Source organism: Fusarium coffeatum (genome assembly GCF_003316985.1).
Source record: "Fusarium coffeatum strain FIESC_28 chromosome Unknown BRIP53273_contig_346, whole genome shotgun sequence".
Lineage (NCBI taxonomy): Eukaryota > Fungi > Ascomycota > Sordariomycetes > Hypocreales > Nectriaceae > Fusarium > Fusarium coffeatum.
Window position 1 is genome coordinate 38,375 of NW_022158135.1, and position 21,066 is coordinate 59,440.

Sequence of the window (21,066 nt, forward strand, 5' to 3'; positions counted from 1 at the left end):
GCTCCGTCTTTTCGGCTCCAGTTGTCGGGGAACGTGCTTGACACTAAAATTTAAATAAAAAACCCTCCCAAAAATCCACAATCAGATGCATCTGCATCTGCATCTCGTCTGCGTCCTCCTCTTTGCATTTGCATACTGTACTGTACCTTTTTATAGAACATTCCGGAAAATCGTCCCACCCTGGTCTGGAGCCTGGTCCTGTTCAGTCTTCCCCCTCAACATAACAAGCCAAGCTCCAAGCTTCAAGCCCAAGCCTCGCCCAAAACGGCCCTGCGGATCCCGACCGCCATTACAGTCCCGTCCCATGGAGAAGGACGAGAAAAAAAGAAGACGAGCTTCCTCAGCCACGGCTTTACGTATTTCCAGTGCCATATTAATTGCGCTTACCAATTCAATAGGTGAGGCGGGCAGGACCGACAACGCAGACCCAAACGGTTGAACTCAACGGTACGCGGTACGGTACGGTACGATGAGCTCCACTGAATTCGGTGCAACATCTCAGGTAAATATCGTCACGAATTAAGGGTCGTGTACGGTACATCTATCACCCGAGATATATTGCTTGTGTTGTGGGTTTGCCAATTGACCCTCAAGTCAAGTCGAGTCGAGCCAAGTCAACAACGCCACAGCCACGACAACGGTGTGTATCAACTTGAGCACGTCGGCTTAATTTAAACAACATAAGCAACAAGTGCTTATATACACTAAACTAGACCCTAGACCCTGACTGCATCAATGCTGTGCTTTTTCTTCCGCTCTATAAGATTCAAGCTTCTTTTTAAGCCAACGTCGAGGCACTGCAGACCATTAATACTTGACTCAAGAAAGTTCATCGCAAGACTCACTGACTGGTTCCTTCTCTGGTTGTGCTATGATTTCACGTGACGTAAACTTTCCTATTCTGGCAAATTTCACCTCACCGAGACCCACCTTCCCATCAGACATGGAAGGATATCATGAATGTTCAAGGAAGGAAGGAGGTATACCTTAATCGAACCTCATCTCTCTATCGACTCACAGCTTCCTCATAAAATGAACACAATATCTTTTGAGACCTCTCAACCCACTCTAGGCTCTCCTAATGACATTAACTTGGAAGAGTTTCTCGACGTTGAACGTCTTTGTAACGGTGCTTCAACACCACCAAATGAACCGACCCAGGCTCAGACATGTCTAAACGAGATCATCATCCCTGCTCCTAACAATACCGAAATACACCCCAAGAAAAAGGGACAAGATGATACACAACGTGGCAGTGAACTGAATCGTTTACATACACAGCCAAGACGCAGAGGAATTCGTTCAAATGTCTCATCAATACCTGAATATGCCGTCATATGTTTCCCCTCCAACCCCACCAAGCCCGACGGCATCAAGAAGAAGAGAAAGGATTTTGATGAGAAGAGACGGCAGGAAGTTGCTCAGGTCCGCAAGAGTGGTGCTTGCTTCCGATGCAAGGTGCGACGGATATCTGTAGGTTAATCCCTAACTACACTAAATGGTCTCGAATACCAAGCAGATATTAACTGCTTAGTGTGGTGTAGGAGCGCCGTGTCAGGCATGCCAGAAAGCCGCCGGCATCCTTGGACGAGAGTTGTGTATTCGTGAGAAACTGACCAAGATGAGGTTCAGTTCTGGGGGTCAGTTTGAACACTGGACTGGATCCATGCCTGAGTCTAACAGCTCTAGATCTTCACTACATCGATTACACTGCACGTCTACTCGATCAGGAACTCATCGCTGGCACCACCCACCTAGGGCCCCATCGTAAGGTCGCGTTATCGATGGACTACCCAGGTAACCCGGCTCTAGAAGTCGAGGTTCAGGACTACTATGGAAACAAAACTCCGCCATGGTTCTGTTGTTGGGTCGTGACGGACCAAGTTGGGGGCCAGGTCGAATCTTACCGACAAGAAAGTGCCCGATATGCCCTACCGCAGCTTCTTCCACCAAGCCATCTAGTCGACTGGGTTGAGCGTATCATCGCTCACCAAGAAACTCGCTGCATAGGGTTTCAACAAACGGTAGATTCTTTCATCCTGAGATACAGTCAATCGGAGTCCTCCCTGCCGATGGTAAGCACCATCTCATAATGACGCCTTATTTACCCGCTGACACATCTCAGCATGACTTTGTTCGCAAAGTTCACAAGCTTAATTGTCTAACAAAGATCCGCCTGGGGCTTATACTATGCGTCGAAGAGGGAGGCGAAATGACACCGCCTTCTTGCGCCCTGCATACCCAGTTCGGTCAGATCTCCAAAGCGGCCTCCCAACCAATTGAGAAAGAAGTTCTCTTAGAGCTGGAAAAGCTGGTGTTTGGAACTGGGGGCATCGGTCCTGAAAACTCGATAGCCCTATGGGCCAGTCTCTGGTGCTTGATCCTGATGTATCGGAAACTGGTTCACACATATATGGCTTTCCAAGAGTTCCCATGTCACGTTCCAGAAGACTACAGCGGTTTTCCAGAATCCAAGCTTGAAGTCGGTACGCACTTCTATCACTATCTAGTATCCATCTACGCGGCTATCTTTCGCGTAACCAGTCCTTTATACGCCGATTTTCGAGTCGCGGCTACGCGGAAGCTGCTAGACGATGATGAGTCTCTAATAGACGCTTTCATGAGCTTGCGCACCGAGAGTTTCTATTTTCGTGAGCGGCCTCTTATTCGTCACTGAACTATAAACTAATCTCATCTTAGAAAGAGAGTCGATGTCGATGTCAGCATCGCCCGATCAGCTATTGCGCAGGATGATACTAGATCGGGAAGCCGGGCTTAGACCCAAGCAGCTTACCAGTCACTGATTGCGTCTATTTGTACATACTTGGCATCATGGCAGTCGGGATGTTTATACCAATAGTATTCAAGTAGTTAATCATACAATGACTATAAAAAAGGCATACAAGGCGCGAGTGACTAGGCTTCTATCTTACTCATATTACGTGCCTTGTAAATCATGCCATCTTTTATATATACTCCACATGGTAACAATACAATAGGCATCATGCGAGTGTGTGCCATAAGTCGCTGCAAGTTGAATAACTGAAAATTAGGTCGTTTTGCCATGCTGCTTGTAGATGAGAATTCCAAAGAAAGAGTTGGACATTTCCGTAGATCAGAATATTCACATGTCAAATAATCAACATCACCACTGCAACTTCTTTCGTTGTGTAATATTGTAGTATTATACAATTACTTCAGTATATGCTAATATGCTATGCCCAATTTTATATACGCCTACATCCAAAGTAGGTCTTGTAAATGCAAAACGCCTTTTGATGATGCTCCGTTCCTGAGAACTTTCTATACATGTGAACCGTCGAGGTCCAATTTCCTTATACATTCCATCCATTAATCATAGCCGCACTATTTTGGAGGCTTCCATGTGTATCATACTGAGTTAGAGTGGTTTGCCTCAGAGCGTCACCTTTTGCCAGCGGCCTCGCTCGGTGTGCCACCATTTCTCCTTCTCTTTCTTGTCTGCCACGATTCCCTCGCGTGCGTTCCATCGACCAGTGCATCCTGCCTTTCCACCAGCTAGGCTCTCGCCTGCATCGCTTTCGAGGTCGCGAATGTCGATAAGACCACCTTTGTCATCCGTCGTCCCGCGGTCGGGGTGGAGGTGGTACTTGATGGGGCTTCCAGCCGTGCCCATGAATCCTGCCATGCTGAAGGTGTCGTTGAAAGTGCCGTCTTCGTCAATCACATTGACTGTGAACTTGGGTCGGGATCGGGCTTCTTCAAGACGTGTTTGGGCTGCCAGGCGTGAAGTGTGAAGATTCGTGTGGGGTTTGTGTCGCATGTCGCCAAAGGGTGAGATGGTTTCCCGTGGGGGAGCAATCGGCGATACGTTGGAGGATCGAAATAGGCGTGTAGGCGACATGGGACTTGCTGATGCGCTAGGCAGTGGTGTTGAGTTCTCGGACTTCTCAGGTCGATAGCGGTCCGAGGGAAGATCGACCCTGTCAACAGGGTAACAGAGTTCCTGGAAGACGCCTTCGGGATCGTTGGGGGTACGCAGGATCCTCAGAGCTGGGAACCCTCCTGCACCGATGCTTCGAGCGAGGATGTCATCTGCGGCACTAACGCATGATGCATGGCTCGTGATGTCCCAGTGCAGCTTTCGGATGGAGTTGCTGGTCAGATAGGGCATCAACCAAAGCGCGAAGCTGTCATTCTCGGGCATGGTGGGCGGGAAGGCCTGGATGAAAGAGAAGTTGACAAGGTTTCGTAACTTAGACAAGATGCGAGCGAGAGCAGCCAAAGAGTCCATAGGTGTGTGTCGGAGGGTCAGTTTGCGCAGGGGGTAGCTGTTAGCTTGCGTCGCAAACGCTGAGAGACCATTGGTTGTTACACCGCTGATGTGAGAGAGTGTGAGGGACTCAAGAGCAGGGAGAGTGAGAAGAGTGCAATCGTCAAAGCTGTTGGGCGGGAGGTTGCAGAGGTGAAGGTGCTTGATTTTAGGCAGACGCTCCAGAGTTTTCGTAAGGAGTGTTTCGGGCGTGAGAGTGGCTCCTGGAAGACAGTGAATAGTGAGGGTCTCAAGATTTCTCCAGTTGTCGTGGAAAGACAGAAAGGTCGCTTCCTGAAAAGGCTTGAGCTCGCCAGGCATGACCAGACCGAGTTGCTGGGTATTCGACTGGATGCGCTGCTGTTTCTGATGAGGCGAGACTTGAACAAGCCACTTCATCTCCTTCAGGTTTGTTCTCGTGGCCAGGGCATGGAAGATCTTGCTAAACGAGTGGTCATAGATAGGTGAAAGACCAGAAAGGCTCTCAAGGTTGGGACAGGCCATGACGAGTGAGGCAACAAGATCCTCGTACTCGGCGAGGGTAGAGCCCTTGGGGACGACTTCGTGAGCTGGGACCTTGAGTGTGAGAACGAGGTTGGCGAGGTGAGGGTTAGCACGGAGGATGCGTCGAAGCATCATGACTCGAACACCCTGAGACATCTTGTACTTCTTCTTGTGGACGGCTGAGTCTGAGCCCACAAGCTGGATATCTTGGTAGAGAACTGTCTGAGCAGGCATGTACCACTTGCGACAAGACACAGCAACATTGGTCGCATCCCTCATCCAGCAAGTTGCACAGCTTCCACTCTTCTCTCCGGTGTGAAGATTCCTCAACTGCTCCATAATTCCCAATAGCACAGGAGCAGGAAGTTTTGAGAAAAGCTCATTTGGCTTCATGGGGGTTCTCGTGGAAGAGGCAGACTGTTGCTTGATAGGCATTGGTCGTTGGTACATGTAATCGGGTCGCCATTTAGAAGCAGAGTCGTTGGTTTCCATGCTCGTTCGGCTTCCCCAAGAAGAGGTTCTCTGTGTTGAGCTCATAGTGTCTCGAGATTGAATTGACGATGCGGTTGAGACCGAGATGTTGGAGGGTTGGCGGGGGTGGTTGATCTTGGGTCCCTGTTTGGGATAGGCATCGCGACTCTTCTTGGGGTCTGCAAGGGGAGTTTCGAGAACGGTATATGTAGGACGAGGGAAAGCAGCAGGTGAATAAGGATCCTTGTCTGTCTTTGTTGCTTCTACTTTTGTACTTGTGTTTGCGAGGAAAGCATTGATGGCTGTTTCTTGTGCTGTCGAGAGATCCTTGGGCGTACCAAACATCGTGGGATGTATGGGTCTTACTGAAACTGTAGTGTCCTTCATTGTGGTGTCGAGTTTGAGCTGACTCTTTGTGTATTTGTCATTTCCTTTTCTTATAACCGGGGGAGGACCAGCAGCGTAGGCAGAGGCTCTTTTTGATCGAAGTTTATTTGCGCCAGGACGGCTGGTAGAAGATGTTAGTTAAGGTAAAGTAAGGGAGTGAAGAAGAGGAATCCAAAAAGAGTAGATTGTTTGGAAACAAAAAGAGGCTCCGCAAATGGACGGAAATCATTATAAGGAAACAGAAGGGAAGGAACATGGTGTGATTCTAACAGTTCCTTCCTTCCTTCCCGGGGAATAAAAAACAAACTAGGACTAGGCATTAATCGGCCTCATAAAACCATCCGCTTTCCTTCAACTAAAAGGCAGATCTGACGTCGATTATTGTAGTCAAGTACAAGTCTGACAGGCAATTAATGGCTGTGCCGTGCTGTAGCGTGAGGCTAACATGACTTGAGTCCAGGGGACAGGGCACCTTGAGAGGTGAGGAGAGCGCCACTAAGCACCAAGGAAGGGGAAATTGTGGGTGGGTAATTTAAAGGGTGCAGCATCAGCATCAGCGCTGTTACCAACTGAACTGCAAGCGCTAAGAGACACCATCCATGGGATCGGATCGGATGCGGATGCGGTCTGAATCACATCATCCATCACCAGAAGCAGCAGAGAAACGCCATGGCTTGAGACAAGTAGAAGCCTAAGAGACAAGACAAGACATGACAAGACATTAGGGGTGTTATTGTCTTACATTTCCGGATAAAGAAACAAACAAAAAGTGTTGACGGAAACAAACAAGGGGTGAAAATAAACAATGCGTTGTTCTCTTCTGTTGGTGGTATAGGATAAATGGTGTTGAATATGACCATGGATCCAACCTGCACCGCAATTGACGAATAGAAAATAAAATAAAAACTTACACAAGGTCACTCGATCGACGAGTGTGTTTCTTCTTTGGCGTTTGAGCTGTAGTCTGATCTTGACTCGGAATCTGAGTCCCTGAAGAAGGGTTCTCATCTGTCATGGTCACCGCCCAAACATGTCTCCTAAACTCTTCTGCTCTTTTATCTTCAATGGCCGACATTGAACTTCTTCCATGATGAAAGAAGCGCTGGAAATCCTCTCCATGGTGATTGTGCTGAACCTGGAACATGGCCATTTCTGTACAGTACAGTACTCGCAATATGTTGTGTCGCGTCGCGTAGCTTTTCTTGTGCTGATCTGGCGCCCTGGATCGGTGGGTGTGGAGATAGATCGACGAGTAACTAGTAAACAGTTGACCTGACCTGACCTGAATTGAATAGAATAGAAAGCCAAATGTTTCGTGATAGGGTGTCGCCAATAATCCTCAAAGTCGGTATCCGAAAAAAGAACAAAAAACAGTCGTGTCTGCCGTTCGATAATAGTAATAATATCCCGAGTATTGGGTTGCCGGTCCAATAGCAACAAGAAAAGAAATATGAAGGGACAAGTATAGGACAAGGAAGAGTAAGATAAACCCTGGGCAAAGTGTGGGAGGGAGGTCAAGAGCTTAAAAAGTGAGAGGGGATAGATCAGGGAGGCGGCTATGGCTATGATTCTAATTCGATCTCATAATAGCCTGTCCTAAAATTCAAGGGGAGGTTTGGCTCGATTTGATTCGTACCGGGATCTTAGACATGCATGAATTCGTATACAATAGTATTTTCGTTAATATCGGTAAAATAAGAAGAGGAAGAGTGAGAGTGAGAGAAAAGTCAGTCTCTTAAATCAAACCACGATACATTGGGTCTTGATTCTTCTTTAATAAAATCATTGGTTGCCCCCGATCGATCTCAATGAATGATCACATAGTGAGGAAAAACAAAAAACGCCAACAGGAAAACCAAGATTTGGATGGGACCAATGGAAGAAGGAGACCCATCAACCAGCCCAACCCCTGCTATTGCATCCTCCCAGCTAGCAGATATTCCCTGCTCGGTGGTGTTTTGGATTTTCTGCCCGGGCCTTGTAAGTAAAGAAAGTTAACTTCTCGGTTGTTTACTACAGTACGTCTACATACGGGGACATTACACTAGGTACTGTAAGGCTAACTAACAAATCTGGGGTTTAATAGAAGCTGGAAAGTAAAAAGGAAGAGAAATTCTGACGTAGCTGGTAAGGTTTAAGCGAGTTTTTACTTTTATCTTTTTTTTTACTGCCAACTTGAAGGACTTCAAGATGGGCTGGGCTGTTAGTTAACACGGACACTGACGCAAAAAGCCACAGGCCACTAGTACCTGGTTTCTTGCATCTTGCAGCAGTAGTACGTACTAACCCTGCTGTGCCCAGACTCTAGAGGTCCCCAGTAACTCCCCAGCCGCTGGCCCATAATCAAAAATAGCATAGACTCGAAAGACCTTCCTCAGAGGCAACACATGACATCCCTGCACTTGTCCTGTCATATACCGTCTGTATCACCCAATCTTTGCAATGACTACATCCTACTGTGACTCTCAAGATGGATACAACACAGCCCAACGACCTGCGGATCCTATGACTCTAAAGACATCACTTCATCCAGTCGCTTTTCAACGTGACTTGTTTAGTCCTAGGCTTAGGCTTAGGCAGTAACTCTTCTAAGCGACCGTTTGGTGGGGAGCCTGCTTAGCCGCAGTAGTAAATCGGTGGCTGGATGCCTCTCTGTTTGTAACCTGTACTATCCAGTCAGTACCTAGGTACTCTAGACCAATACTTGACTCAAGTTGTAACTCATGTTACTTCCCCAGAAACAGACATGTTTAACCACCGATTTTGTGCATACACACACATGCTTTTTTCAGTCTATTGATTGCTGATCATCGACTTTGACAACCAGCCTGTGCAACAAGGACAAGGGTCCCCAGACTTTCAACTTTTCCGATCAGAGGCAGGGAACATCTACTGGTCTTCCCTCCGCTCCCCCTTGCCCAATGCCCAACCCGAGCAGGGGAACCATCAGTAAAAAACAACAGGATCTTAATTATTCACGCACATAACAAAACGCATACGCAATCCAAGAGTGAGATATCCATCTTCGCTTATAGACTGCGGGCATAAAACGCCCGAAATTTGAATCCACAGATAATATTCATCAAATATCAGAATCTCGGCACTTCATAAAGTTATGCATTTGCGTTCATGGTTTTCATAACTCCTTGCCAAGCAGCTCAACGCCCATGATTCGTAGACTGCATCCTCTTTTACGGTTCACCGGACAGTAGTCCAGGATAGGATATGTACGATAACTAATACAGGAAGATACGTGCGCTGTCATTCCCTCTGTGGGGGACTGTCAAGAAAACGAAAAGAAAGAAAAAGCCCGGTAGATCCGTCCTTCCCGTAACAATTACGAGACCAGGGTATATCTGGATATGGATACAGTCATTGTGGCTGGGCCTGGCTATGGTCTCATTCTCTGACTATCCCCATTTCTTCGATGTATCTTCTGACTTTGACTCGACCTCGTTACAACCTTGAATTCCCACCAACTGATTACATACATACCGCTTCTTGCGAAAACATAAGGCGAGTAGCAAGGATCCCATCCGTATCAATTGCTTCCAACATCGACGATGTCATGTTTCCATCACGTTGCTGTTTTTCTCGCGTACTTCAGCCTCGGGTTCGCTTAGAAACTAACAACCCGGTGACCCATCTTTGTTTCCAAGTTTGAGAAGTTGAGACTCTCATATCCTCGGCTCAAGTAACAAGTGAAATTGTTAGCTTCTAGGTACTCTATACATTCAGCAAAGGTCCGTGTACTGCATCTTAGCCTCGCGATCGCTTTCTTAATGACGCCAAACTCCAAATCGCCTCCATTCACATGCAATGCAATGCAGCGTTTCCAACTTCCGGCTTGGTTCTGAAACTTAGTCTTCCACTCGCCACATCTTGGCGCGTGGGGATGATACTGAGTGGCGGTGCGTGGCGCAGTTCTGCATCCATCCTACAGTAGCTTACCTAGTGTAGGGTGATCGACTTCATTCTTCCTCCGAACCGCCTGCAAATCGCACTCTCTTCGAAGGACGCGCGGCGACATCTCCTGGGTTGTTTGACGAGGCCTTGGCATCATTCTGATGTTCGCCGGTTGTAACTGTGTCGAAACCAAGTGTCCGTTTGAGTCCATTCGTCTCACGGGATCTTAAAGCCATCCCTACACCGTTTGTAGTCCTTGTGGGGGAATCGTCCAATATCAGCCCTTCGTCAGGGTGCATGGTACGTCCAAATCCTCTCCTAAAGATATACTGGGGTGTGTTGAGAGGCGCCATTTGATCTTCTTTGCCTTCGCCTCCAGCCACCGGCATAGGTTTGATTTGTGCGTTCTTAATCCAATTGTATATCGGTTCAACATCCAAGATAGACTGCACACGGTGGTGTTCCGCCTGTGTCATGTGCTTCTTTCGGTCTAATATGACCTCTTCGATGCTGTCCTTGAGCACCAGTGTCTCAACGAAGACCGCCCTTTGCTGACTGATGCGCCGTGCACGACCAATTGCCTGCGCCTCAACTTGTGGGTTGAGCACTGGGCTTATGAAGAATATTCTTGATGCCTCTCTCATGTCTAGACCAAACGCTGCCTGTGAGATGTCCATCAATAGAACCCTATCTTGTCAGCGCTGATTAAGGCGGCAGGTGGGTGTTAGAAGAATTACCCTCTAAGGCTTAGAGTACAGAAATAGAGTAACCTAAATGCTAGCCTAAGCTAGCATAAGATAACTAAGTTATTTCGTCTCTTATGCTTTCGACGGCTAATTCTTCTGACGCACGGGAAGAGAGTGATTACCTGAATTTGGGGTTGTGGTTGAAAGTGTTAACATATTGGGCTCTCCTCGTGATGGCCAAGCCTTTGGCGTAAATGAGGTGCTGTATTTGAAGCTATTCAAAACATTAGCGATGCCGGCCGTATTATGTTTGTTCACTCACAACTTCGAGCATCCCAGCTAGGTACCATGCAACATTGTCATTCTCGTAGAAGATGAGTATCTTCTCATCATCTTGGTACTCAAGAATCCTATCGATCAGGTAGGAAAGCTTGACTGAGGCAGTAGACGTTATGTTCGCTTCCTCCAGCGGACCAAGAGCACCGTCAACGATGGCTTCGACTTCAGGCTTCACTTCTTTTGAGCCACGACTACGTATGCTCGGGTGTTGATCGTCCCCCAGTTTCGTATTCCCAGCTAATGTTTGTGTGTTGTTTCCTGGGTCGCCTAGTGCACGCATGCGCTCCCTCTCGTCGATTCCCTCTTGAACTAATTGGCCATTCAGCAGCGAGTTGAACTCGTCAGGTTTTGACGCCGATTTATAAACTAGTTTCTGGAGAGCCACAAGCATGTTTGAGGAGCTGCACATGCCGTCCTCTGTATCACCATCCAGTGACCAGGATTTGCTGAAGTTATGCGGCAAGCCCTTGACAAATATTGGCAGCTCGTGGAACTGGTTGCTAAGTGATTTGAGCTTGTTGTCTACCACAACATGACCGAACTGTATCGCTTGCTCAAGAAGGTGGCGGTCTTCGTCGCTGATGGGAATTTTCTTTTCCTGGAGGAACCCTTCAGCGGTCTCGACAGCTTTAACGATGTCTTCTCGTGAGTAGAAAGGGCCACCAAAAAAGCTTGCCTGTTTAAGATTTTGTACAATTTGTAGCAATGCTTTTCTTTGCTTGGTGTGAAAGAAGTAGTCCATGTCGGTTCGTTGCGATTGTACAGCGTTGAAGATGATCATCATCGAGAAGATGTTTAGAGACATTTGGTCTTGGTACGAGCCTTCCAAAACAACTAGTCTCTCATTTACAGGAGGCAGAAGATCGCCGACCTCTTCAAGACGGTGTCTGATAATTAGAGAGTTTAATGTAGATCTCAAAATGCTCCAACGGCCTCTTCCGGTCGATTTGTGTTTGGGAAGAAGCAGATATGTCGTCCAGTCCGCTGTGGTGTCTCCAGAGTCAAGACAAGTATTGGCCCATGGGCGGGCTTTCAGATAGAGCGCTGCAATCGCGCCGATTTTCATCAAATCCTTCGTTTCCATTTGGAGATCAGGATTATTTTCGTCTTTGCGAGTCTTCGTTGAGTTTGCTACTTCATTTTGCATCGCATTTGTCTGTTTAGCCGACTTTTGGGCGTCCACTCCATATAGGCCATGGGAAGGGGTTCCTGTCACAATCCAGCGCGACGAGAAGTGCAAAGAGTCTAAAACGAGTAGCATGTTACTCTTGCCGCTTATCTTGGAATTACCAAGCTTGTGTCCCTCATCCACGATGCATCGTTTGAAATGGACTTGTGACAGAGGAGACTCACCGAGTCCTCCTTGTCTCTTCAATGCTTCCAGCCGGGACTGGGAGAATAGAATCATGTCATACTTCAACAAATCCGTGGGCGGCGGCAACTGTGTATCTCTTTCCACTACCAGAACCTTCAGGTTCTCAGTATGTTTGCGAATCTCCTGCCTCCACTGGGCTAGCAGGTTGGAAGGCACCACAACAACGCTTCCATTGCTGAGATAAACTCGTTTCTTGGGCATTTCCGTTGGCTCAGTGCAACGTCTTCCGGTTCGCCTTACATCCGGTGCAGGTATAAAGTGATATCCAGGGTTTCGCTCCAATGCTTCGATGCAACGTGTGTATTCGTAGCCCGACTGCGCTTTGCAAAGATTAAAGTAAGGTTTCCATGGAACCGAGTTTCTGGTAGCACAAGATGCAGCCATTTCCGCCAAAGGAGCTAAGCGCTTTCTCTTTGGGCTATCTCCAGCCCGAAAATGCTCAGGAGGTTGGGTCGGTAGGTCTTTCGTAGCAAGGATGAGTGCGAGGCAGATGATAGTCTTACCGGAGCCCATCTCTTCAGCGAGAATGCCACCGCAGACTCCATCATAGTAGCGAGGGTCTTTTAGTATAGTACTGGCAACTGGATCATAGTACCAAGATCCGCCTTCTTGGTCTTGTAGCTGAAGTAAGCGAGGGTCGAGGACCTGCTCAGGCTGGACCTCTTTTTGCAGCATCAAAGCCGACGATCTCCGTTGATAAGGATATAGCTCTGACTTCAGGTCTGGAATTTCACCATCCAAAAGGCTGCTCATGGCTGATCCGATATAGATATCCTCGGTGCTGTCGATATTAGGAGCGGGTGACGGAATATTGTTGAAGAGCTGGAGGAGGGACATGCCTTCGTCCTGGCCACTGCTTGAGCTGACGGATTCGTGCACAAGAGGACTAGAGCGTATGTTATCCGTTTGCCCTTGCCATGCTTCTTGTGAGTAATTCAGCTGTTTGAGGATCTTCTCTCGTGACTTGAGTAAGAAACGGTTTGATCTGTCAACGGTTCGGCGCAATGCATCATCTGGAAGAAAATAAACCCTCAAAGTACCACGGTCGGAATTTTTGTCTTTGACATTGAATTCGAGCCTTATCCATGAACTTCGACATAGTAGAAAGTATGGGCTGAGCCATTTTATCTGGAACAGTTTGGCTTCAAGGTCGTTGGGGAGGAAAGTGTCAGCATAATCGTCGAGGTCCGAGTCGTTTGAAAAGGAACGAAATCTTCTCCAGCCCGAGAGATCTTCTGAATTCCAAGTTTCAGATTCCGTACAAACTTCTTTCTTCTTAGATTCCGTAAAAACTTCGTCCTTCTTGATGCTTAAAGATCCAACTGGAATCAGAGGCGTTGTTTTGGTGTGCATTTTAGCAGAGCAACGCCACTCACGCCAGGGCAGCGTCAGGTGACAAGTCGATATTTGCTGTGCGGCTGATAGTATCGAATGATATGACGCTTTTCGAGCGTCTTTAGATGATACTTTCGATGAAAACCGTCTTGTATGGGCGTGGGATGAGAGTACCAAGAGGGAGGAGGTGGGTTGGATGCCTAGATACAGTTTCATTCTGACGCAAGCACTGTACCAATAGTGTACTGGCTAGGTAGGTAACAGAAGAGATATCCTCATGATTTAGGCTACTAAAATAAAGTAGCATAAATATCAGATCATATTAGCATAAGTTGACTAAACTATTTTGTCTCTTATGTTATAACGGTCAATACTTCTGATACCATGCGGGCTGGCACGCCCCGAGACAGTGTTTAAGCACTGTGGGACGTTGTCAGCATCGCAACCTGAAGGGCAGACAATGCCTACCAGGTACTAAGGTACCTACCTAGAGGAAGGTATCTAAAATTACACGGACAGTAGGTGACATACCTATACTTGGGTGTAATAAGATTGTTTACTTGATATTTGATGTATCTGCGTGCTCATCATTTGATGATAGCACGCTTCCCTTTGTTGGAAACCGACTTTGGAATATAGCTTCCTGGCCTCAACTACCTGCAAGGCCAATCATGACCCTCGAATAAAGGTCATGGAAAGGCTGTGCGCTATAAGCTAAATATAATCTCAATTCGAAGGAAGAGCCCGATACTGTGCCTTTCAAACTAACTATCGGTTTTGATTTGAGAGACGAGGCTCCTATTGTCTTATACGACCGACAGTGGTGACTTGGGCAAATGACCTGATGGGTCCCTTCCACCCCCAATCAACGATGGGGTGCTGAGAAGCCCAAATAGAACAACGTTGATTGCAGGATATCAACCCAGAGTAGTGAATGTGGTTAAAACAATGAAGGACTATGTTCGGTCTAGATTATTCAGCTTCTCGCTAAAGCAAAGACGAGAACTGAGAAATATCCTAGACCCCCAACCAGCTTGTTAAGAGCTTTGTATGGATGGTAACGCAGTGGGTAGCTTGCGAACTGACTCAAAAGGAATATTGGCCAATAGTAGAAAGGCTGTCGGTTCCCAGCAATAAGAAGGATCAACTTCGCTGGGTCTGGTCACGTCACATGCTCGTGGGAACTCTCATGCATTGTCTTGAACATGGTGCCTCACTTTGGTAGGAGCACATGACTAACTGCTTTCTGATTCGTTGTCACTGGCTAAAGGAGGAAGGAACGGCGGGGACGTGCCTTCTATTTTCTAACATTTAGGCGAGCCGGAGCTCGCGTGGCGTTGAGGCTTAAATTTGACAGCTGCCGGAGCCGTTGTTCGGCCCCACAACGGGATAGGACGCCGGGTGCTTAAATTTAAGACCGACGATGAACTTGTGATGCAAACGAAGTTTGATCCTCGAGTGATATATTAACTCTGGGATGTTAAATCTAACTAGTTCAAATGAATACTTAACTCTTGCATGTCTCTGTTGTCCTGGTTTGATAACTGTGAATAAATTGGCTGCAGAAATGTTTAAATCTCTGAGTTTGTCTCAATATTGACAATGGCTCGACTTGCACGCTGATGTTGCTTGATCTTATTTTCCCCATCTCCCAGACGTCGCAGCCATTGATCAGCGATGACGAACAGGTACGCCGAATATGGCTCTTACACTCAGACCCCTGTCTATATGACCGCACGTCCCACCTTGAATTCGAACGAACTAAGCACATCTAAGTTAGCAACACCAACAAATTAAGTGCTGACATTCGAAAAGGCAAACTTGGGATAAATCAAGTTTCTCTATTACGATAGCCCCTGCGATAGTTATAATAAACGGAAGCTAGTAGTGCGACAGATTGTGTGCTTTTGCTCTTGTCGACAACATAACCGTATAACCAGAGACTACAAGGCCACCCAGGTTCGCACGATTGGCACACTACCAGACAACAAAGAAAACTACATACTTGAGTGACAAACAAAACTCGAATTGGCTAGTTTAGACATTTTAATTTGCGAATAAAACTAATTGGGGGCCTCAAACTTAGTATATCGTACCTTTCCATCTGGACCTGCATAAACACCAAAGACCGCATCACCAACATTTTGATAGCTTCAAAGAGGGATTGACGCGGCAATACTAACTTTTTTTAAACCCCCAACTTCATATCGATAAAGTTCCGCCTCTCTCTTCCCACAAACACATTGGTAGACGCTATACCCGTGATCTAGGCTTGTTAGCAACTCGTAGCGTTGACCCGGACTCAAACCAGACGTCGATTTTCGGTGAGTGCAGGGATCTTTATTGGTCAATGGGAAGCAAAAAGAGTGGAATTCAACAAGATGCAACCAATGAGAACCCCTGTTTTCACCGAGAATTGAAGAGGAGGATGGTGTAAGTGAGCAAGTCCACCATGAGCCTCCATTTGAGGCCGAATTATAACTCTCTGGTGCCAGGACGTGTCTCTGAATCGCTCGAATCTTGCACGCAAGCATCAGGCACATTGGAACTTTTCACCTTATCGTCTTCTGACAAGTATTTGCTGCGTGCTTCAATTCGCCCAGCGCAGAGATCAAGGTTCCACCAAGATACCTCCTCGTGACTTACACCGGATACAGTACATTACATTACAGTTCTCAAGATGGATAAAGGAGGTGCTCCTGCTGCTTTCCAGCCGAGGGGCTTGTCCCAGATAGGTCAAGAAAACCCGCGTGTTCCCACCTCCCCGGGCCCGGACGACGACGAGCTCCTCTTCCGGACCTTCTTTGACTGGGATAGCTACTGTAATTCCACTCAGACCCAGGACCACTTGGTCCCTTCTAGCTCCCCTCATACAAACTATCGGGATCTTCCCAAGCTCATGACTGAAATCCCATTCTATCTTCACAATCTTTCACTTGGCAGAGTTGAGGACGGGTACATGAGGATGACCCCTGGCCTGAGCCCGGACGATGGAGGGATCACCACATCCGAGTCCATGGGTCAGACCCCACCAGCACTCGTTAGAGGTGGTAGCACCTCTCCCTCGTCTCCCTCTAGCTCTGTCTATTTCGACGGCGTAGAGGATGTCCGTCGACGTCCTCGAGACAGCCTTCGAGAGGTTCAGGCCCAGGATGATAAATGGACCTACCCTCAGAACGAGTATGCCTCAAGCGGATATGGATACCCTCATCATATCCAGGTCCGCGAGTCGTCCTCTCGCCGCTCAAGCCACAGCAAGACGCATTCCCCTCCGTCAACCTCTGGTGTCAAGCGTCAGCGATCTGTGGAGAAGAGGTCCAGACACCTCTCAGACCCTGACCAGACAGCCGACGTCCGCAAGAGTGGAGCATGCGTGCCGTGCCGTCTCTCCAAGACTCGCGTAAGATAACCATCCAATGCCTATACCAGGCTGTCCTCCCTCTGAAGCATCAACTGAGCCAATCCCAGTGTCAAGACCGTGGCGTCTGTCCCTCTTGCCGTAAGGCGTTCCCAGACCACTCGCACCTGGTCTGTACCCGTAAGACCCCTGCGGAACACGTTGTGATTCGTCAGATAACCGGTACGTCGAACAACACCCCCTGGTTCCCCAATATCCCAAGTGAGACACGTACACTGAGACATATCGCTTTTAGATGTTTGGTCCATCGACCCTGCCGAGGAGAGGCGTGTTGTCGACAACGAGCCTCGCTTTCCCTATGCCAAGCCCAGAGACATCCTCATCTACTTCAACCGTGATGCAGAGTCTCCTTATCTCCGTGCATCTGTCCAAGCATATCATTCCCAGTACGGAGTGGACGAGAGCCCCAGAAATGCTGCTTTTGAGCGGGACAGATTCCCCAGCTACGCCGAGCTGCAGCGTTGGGTTGAGGCCCAAATCAAGCGCGAGGGCAGCACCACGTTCGAGCATGCAGTGCAAAACTTTTTGCGCTCATATCATGAGAAGGGCCATAGACTTCCAAAGGTAACACTTGCAACCCATCCTTGTTCGCCCTTGCAGTCGTCAGTATGACTAACGTATGTGTAGCACAACCTCGTCTCCAAAGTTCACACCATGAACTGCTTCTTCAGAATCTGGAAAGCTCCGCGCTTCACCTGCTGTAGCTCGTCCAACAAAGTCTCCCAGGTGCCATTCACCGTCCAGGCCGAGCTGAGACGCATTGCATGGAACGCAGTTGTGTCCCTTGAGCTCGATATCCTCAAGCTACTTGAGGATATACAGCAGGACTCGCTTAAAGAGCAAGAGAAGATGGCAGTCTGGGCAAGCTTGTGGCAGCTCATTCTCATGTACAGAGACATGACCATTGCACATGAGAGGTATTTCGCTGGAAACCCCAGTGCCCAGGACGATGAGAATTTTTGTAAGACACTCCAGAACGAAGTCCCAGCATTGTGCTAACGAACATCAGTGGAGGGTTATCACAAGCTCTACGAAGAGTTCTTTCCCTTCATCGCAACATTTTACCATGGCCACTTCAAGACTCCTAAGAGAATGGAGATTTCCCTGGACTGGCTCAAGGACACCAAGATCCGACAGTTCGCTCAGGATATGATAGATTCCAAGAGAGAGTTTTGTAAGTATACGTTACCTCATCTCCACCAGAAACACTGCTAACTTACTTTCAGATGAGAAAGTCCAGCGATCGTCGCACAAAGTTGATCAGCGACTGGGGGTGTTGGTAGTCAACCATGAGCTCAAGAAGATCTCAACCAAGAGACGCCCTAAAAGTAGCACCAAGAGCAAGGGCGCGTGATGTTGTGAAGTTACCACAACCATCATGTCCAGTCATTACAGGAGTGTGATCTGTACAACGGAAAACAAAAAGAAAAGTGAAACCAGGAAAAACACAGAGAAAAAGAGAAAACAAAACAAACAAAGGGGTTTTTACATAGTCTGTTCTTCTTTTATGATGATGATAACGAATACAACAACAACGTTCGCTGCAAATGAGCATAATCAAGTGGGATCAAGACAAAATCATGGATGTATTGGGTTGACTTTCATGCGGATGAGAAAGCGCATCATGGCAACAGGCTCACTTGGGCAGTTATCTTGAATCTCGGCTTCTTTCCACCATTCTTTTTGGCGGTTTTCTCCACTCTATCGGCGAGGTCTTCTAGACTGACACCCGCTATGTTGGCGGAGGCGACTCCGATCGTTAATACAATTTTGTCTTTCTTGTCATCTGCTTTCTTGAGATGTGATTTTATGCTGTGTGACTGTTAGACAATACGATCTTTTGTGAAACAAAAGCCGATAAGTACTCACCTGATGGCATTGTTGACTTCGTCTGCAGTTGTTGGAGCAATGGGTAGAACCATTGCTAGAATCCCGGCTATGGCACCAATGTAGGAAGCCCAGAAAGGGGCGTCTATATGCTGGCTCTCGAGAAGTGCAGACAAGCTTTGCTGAAGCTGTGAGTCCAGATGGTTCAGGTGGCCTCCCCATCGAGCCGAGGTTGAAAGCGCCAAAAGAGCTCTTCCAGTGTGTGAGAGGCCGGGAACTTCAGCGTCTCGGGTGATTGCATGATGCAGTGCGAATGACGTGTTGTTCTCCGCATCATGTCCCTGACGAGTCCAGATATCTCGTGCAAAAAGGACATCCAAACCAGGAGCTAGAACATTTGGCACAGTAGAAAGGTCTACTCCCTGAGGGATTGCATCCTTGAGCATCTTTACCACGGCGTCGAATACGGGCTTCTCGTCTGTAGCAACGTTGGCAAGAACGTTTAGGGGGTTAGACTCGCGCATTTCGACAGGAAGCTTCATCATAAGAGCGCCTTGTCGGTTCGAGCCACCACAAAATGTGACGTTCCCAATATTCGGCACCGCGGCAAGCAGAGCCTCAATGACGGTAGCAATTGCGGGAAACTGTTGCCGACGGCGCTTTGAGAGTCCGAATATGCGACCATCATGCTCCTCATTGATGCGACGCATATGTTTCACTTTGGAGAAGAGGGTACCGGGAGCCGTATACCCGTTGGCGTATGGAATGGGATATGGACTCACGGGGTCCTGATGCATCAGCATACTGCCATAACCACGGAAGCCACCGCCACACATGAATACGTTTACCCGAGAGTCCTTGCCGCGAGAAGCTCTAATGGCGTCGAGGGTAGGGAACTGGGAGCATAAGTTGGCATATGCCTGCTGCATACCAGCCTGGAGCTTTGAGATCTCGGAAGCCTGGACATCGGCTGGCTGCTCGTGCAGGACGCGGATCAATCTCGCAGCTCCAAACGGCAGGCTCACACCAGCCCGGGCAGCATCGATCTCATAGTTGGGCTTGCTAGTATCGACCCACGTCATCTGCACGCTGCCGCCTCCGAGATCCAGGAACAGAGCGCCACCTTCAACACCTACAAGCCCACTGCGGGAACCCATGATAGCGCCGAACAGAGTTTCCACCGCGGGCTCAAGGATGCTCACTTTGAGACCATCGGTCACTGAAGCGATGGCATCGAGCATCTCAGCAGCATTGTCAGCGCGACGCATGGCCTCTGTAGCGAGGATGGTGATATGCCTTGTGGGAACTCCATGCCGCACAGCAAGCTGATGGAAGCGCTCCAATGTCTTGGAGACGGCAGTGATGGTTTCAGGCAGAAATACCAGACCTCTGGGGGTGGTCTTGAGGGCATCAAAGAGTGAGATAGCAGCCCGAGTTGAGTAGATTGGGCGAAGAAGACGTGTAAATGGCGGCGCCAAAGAGGTGATTGAGAACCGAATGCCGTTGCTGAAAGAGGATCAGACATTGCATTTAATTCTTTGTATGAAGGTGGATATACCTTCCCATATCAACTATAGCATACAGTTGACTTTCGCCTTGAGGGTTCCATGGTGTAAGAGTCTGCGACAGGTTGTCGAGAGTAATAATGTCTGGTGCATTCGAAGCCATGGTCGGTCTCGGCGGTGAGATAGTATGATGGCTTCTGATAATGATATCTGAAGAACAACTGAAGTTTGCAAAGAGCCTGCAGCGTATATACTGCAGCATGCGCGTGCTGTAATGTATGGTGTTCTACGGCTGACCTGCTTCGATGGTGGTGGAGAGTGACTCCAATAAGGTGTGAGTTAAGTTAGGTAGGGCAGGCAGAAGCTTGGCTACCTATTCTATGGGGCTCATGACTGCGGGGTTTCGCTTCCGTTCCGTCCCGTCTCCACTCCCCGTGACGGCGCCGTGTCACCCGGAGCCGCTTGATTCTTGGTTCGGGACGGTATCACTTGAGTTTCAATAGAAGTAACTGTAACGGTTACAGACTGGCAGTACAAATACTTCTTCTGGTTGGTACTTCATTTGTTTTGATAACACATCTTAGCTCGATAGGCTATCATTACTCTGTACCATTTGAGCCTGATTTATCTTATGGATTCTGACTATGTGCCACAAATCAACGATACCTTAACAATAGATAGGCACGGAGTGCTCTTGGAGATATATTTTTGCATGAGGGGCAGTTCTTTTGACCTCAATGGTACATAGGAGTGGTGACGGTTATTGATTTCTAAGCCATTTCAATTTTAAACGTGGCAGATAAACCTACGCATTATTCATTATCAATTTTCCTCTCTATACTTCATGCCTCCATGGCTCTACACTATCTATCTAGGCCCGTCGAGTTCGTTGTATACATACTCGAAAGCTCATAAGAATGCACCGCCCAGGTCTGGCAGACTGAACAGGGTGAGCAGTTCCACCTCGATAGGTTATTGATAGATATGTCAACCGAGTATAAGAAGTGATCACAACCTGGCAG

At 48.0% G+C, this 21,066-nt stretch overlaps 5 protein-coding genes across 5 annotated transcripts; 2 read left to right on the top strand and 3 right to left on the bottom strand.

Annotated features, from left to right (window-relative positions):
• Window positions 1–1,032: 1,032 nt before the first annotated feature.
• On the top strand, window positions 1,033–2,804 carry FIESC28_10946 (uncharacterized protein; the record flags this gene model as incomplete). The annotated part of the gene is made up of 5 exons (XM_031165076.1): window positions 1,033–1,473; window positions 1,535–1,640; window positions 1,690–2,075; window positions 2,126–2,651; window positions 2,701–2,804. 5 exons carry the CDS (start codon window positions 1,033–1,035, stop codon window positions 2,802–2,804), a joined length of 1,563 nt encoding a protein of 520 aa, XP_031010859.1.
• A 611-nt stretch (window positions 2,805–3,415) lies between these two features.
• On the bottom strand, window positions 3,416–5,611 carry FIESC28_10947 (uncharacterized protein; the record flags this gene model as incomplete). The annotated part of the gene is made up of 1 exon (XM_031165077.1): window positions 3,416–5,611. The coding sequence occupies one exon, from the start codon at window positions 5,609–5,611 to the stop codon at window positions 3,416–3,418; it is 2,196 nt and encodes a 731-aa protein (XP_031010860.1).
• Window positions 5,612–9,624: 4,013 nt separating this feature from the next.
• On the bottom strand, window positions 9,625–13,312 carry FIESC28_10948 (uncharacterized protein; the record flags this gene model as incomplete). The annotated part of the gene is made up of 3 exons (XM_031165078.1): window positions 9,625–10,246; window positions 10,428–10,519; window positions 10,568–13,312. 3 exons carry the CDS (start codon window positions 13,310–13,312, stop codon window positions 9,625–9,627), a joined length of 3,459 nt encoding a protein of 1,152 aa, XP_031010861.1.
• Window positions 13,313–15,974: 2,662 nt separating this feature from the next.
• Window positions 15,975–18,066, top strand: FIESC28_10949 (uncharacterized protein; the record flags this gene model as incomplete). The annotated part of the gene is made up of 6 exons (XM_031165079.1): window positions 15,975–16,694; window positions 16,763–16,874; window positions 16,948–17,276; window positions 17,340–17,673; window positions 17,722–17,886; window positions 17,939–18,066. The coding sequence occupies 6 exons, from the start codon at window positions 15,975–15,977 to the stop codon at window positions 18,064–18,066; spliced, it is 1,788 nt and encodes a 595-aa protein (XP_031010862.1).
• A 268-nt stretch (window positions 18,067–18,334) lies between these two features.
• FIESC28_10950 (uncharacterized protein) lies at window positions 18,335–20,207 on the bottom strand (the record flags this gene model as incomplete). Its single annotated transcript, XM_031165080.1, has 3 exons — window positions 18,335–18,524; window positions 18,582–20,045; window positions 20,098–20,207. 3 exons carry the CDS (start codon window positions 20,205–20,207, stop codon window positions 18,335–18,337), a joined length of 1,764 nt encoding a protein of 587 aa, XP_031010863.1.
• Window positions 20,208–21,066: the final 859 nt, after the last annotated feature.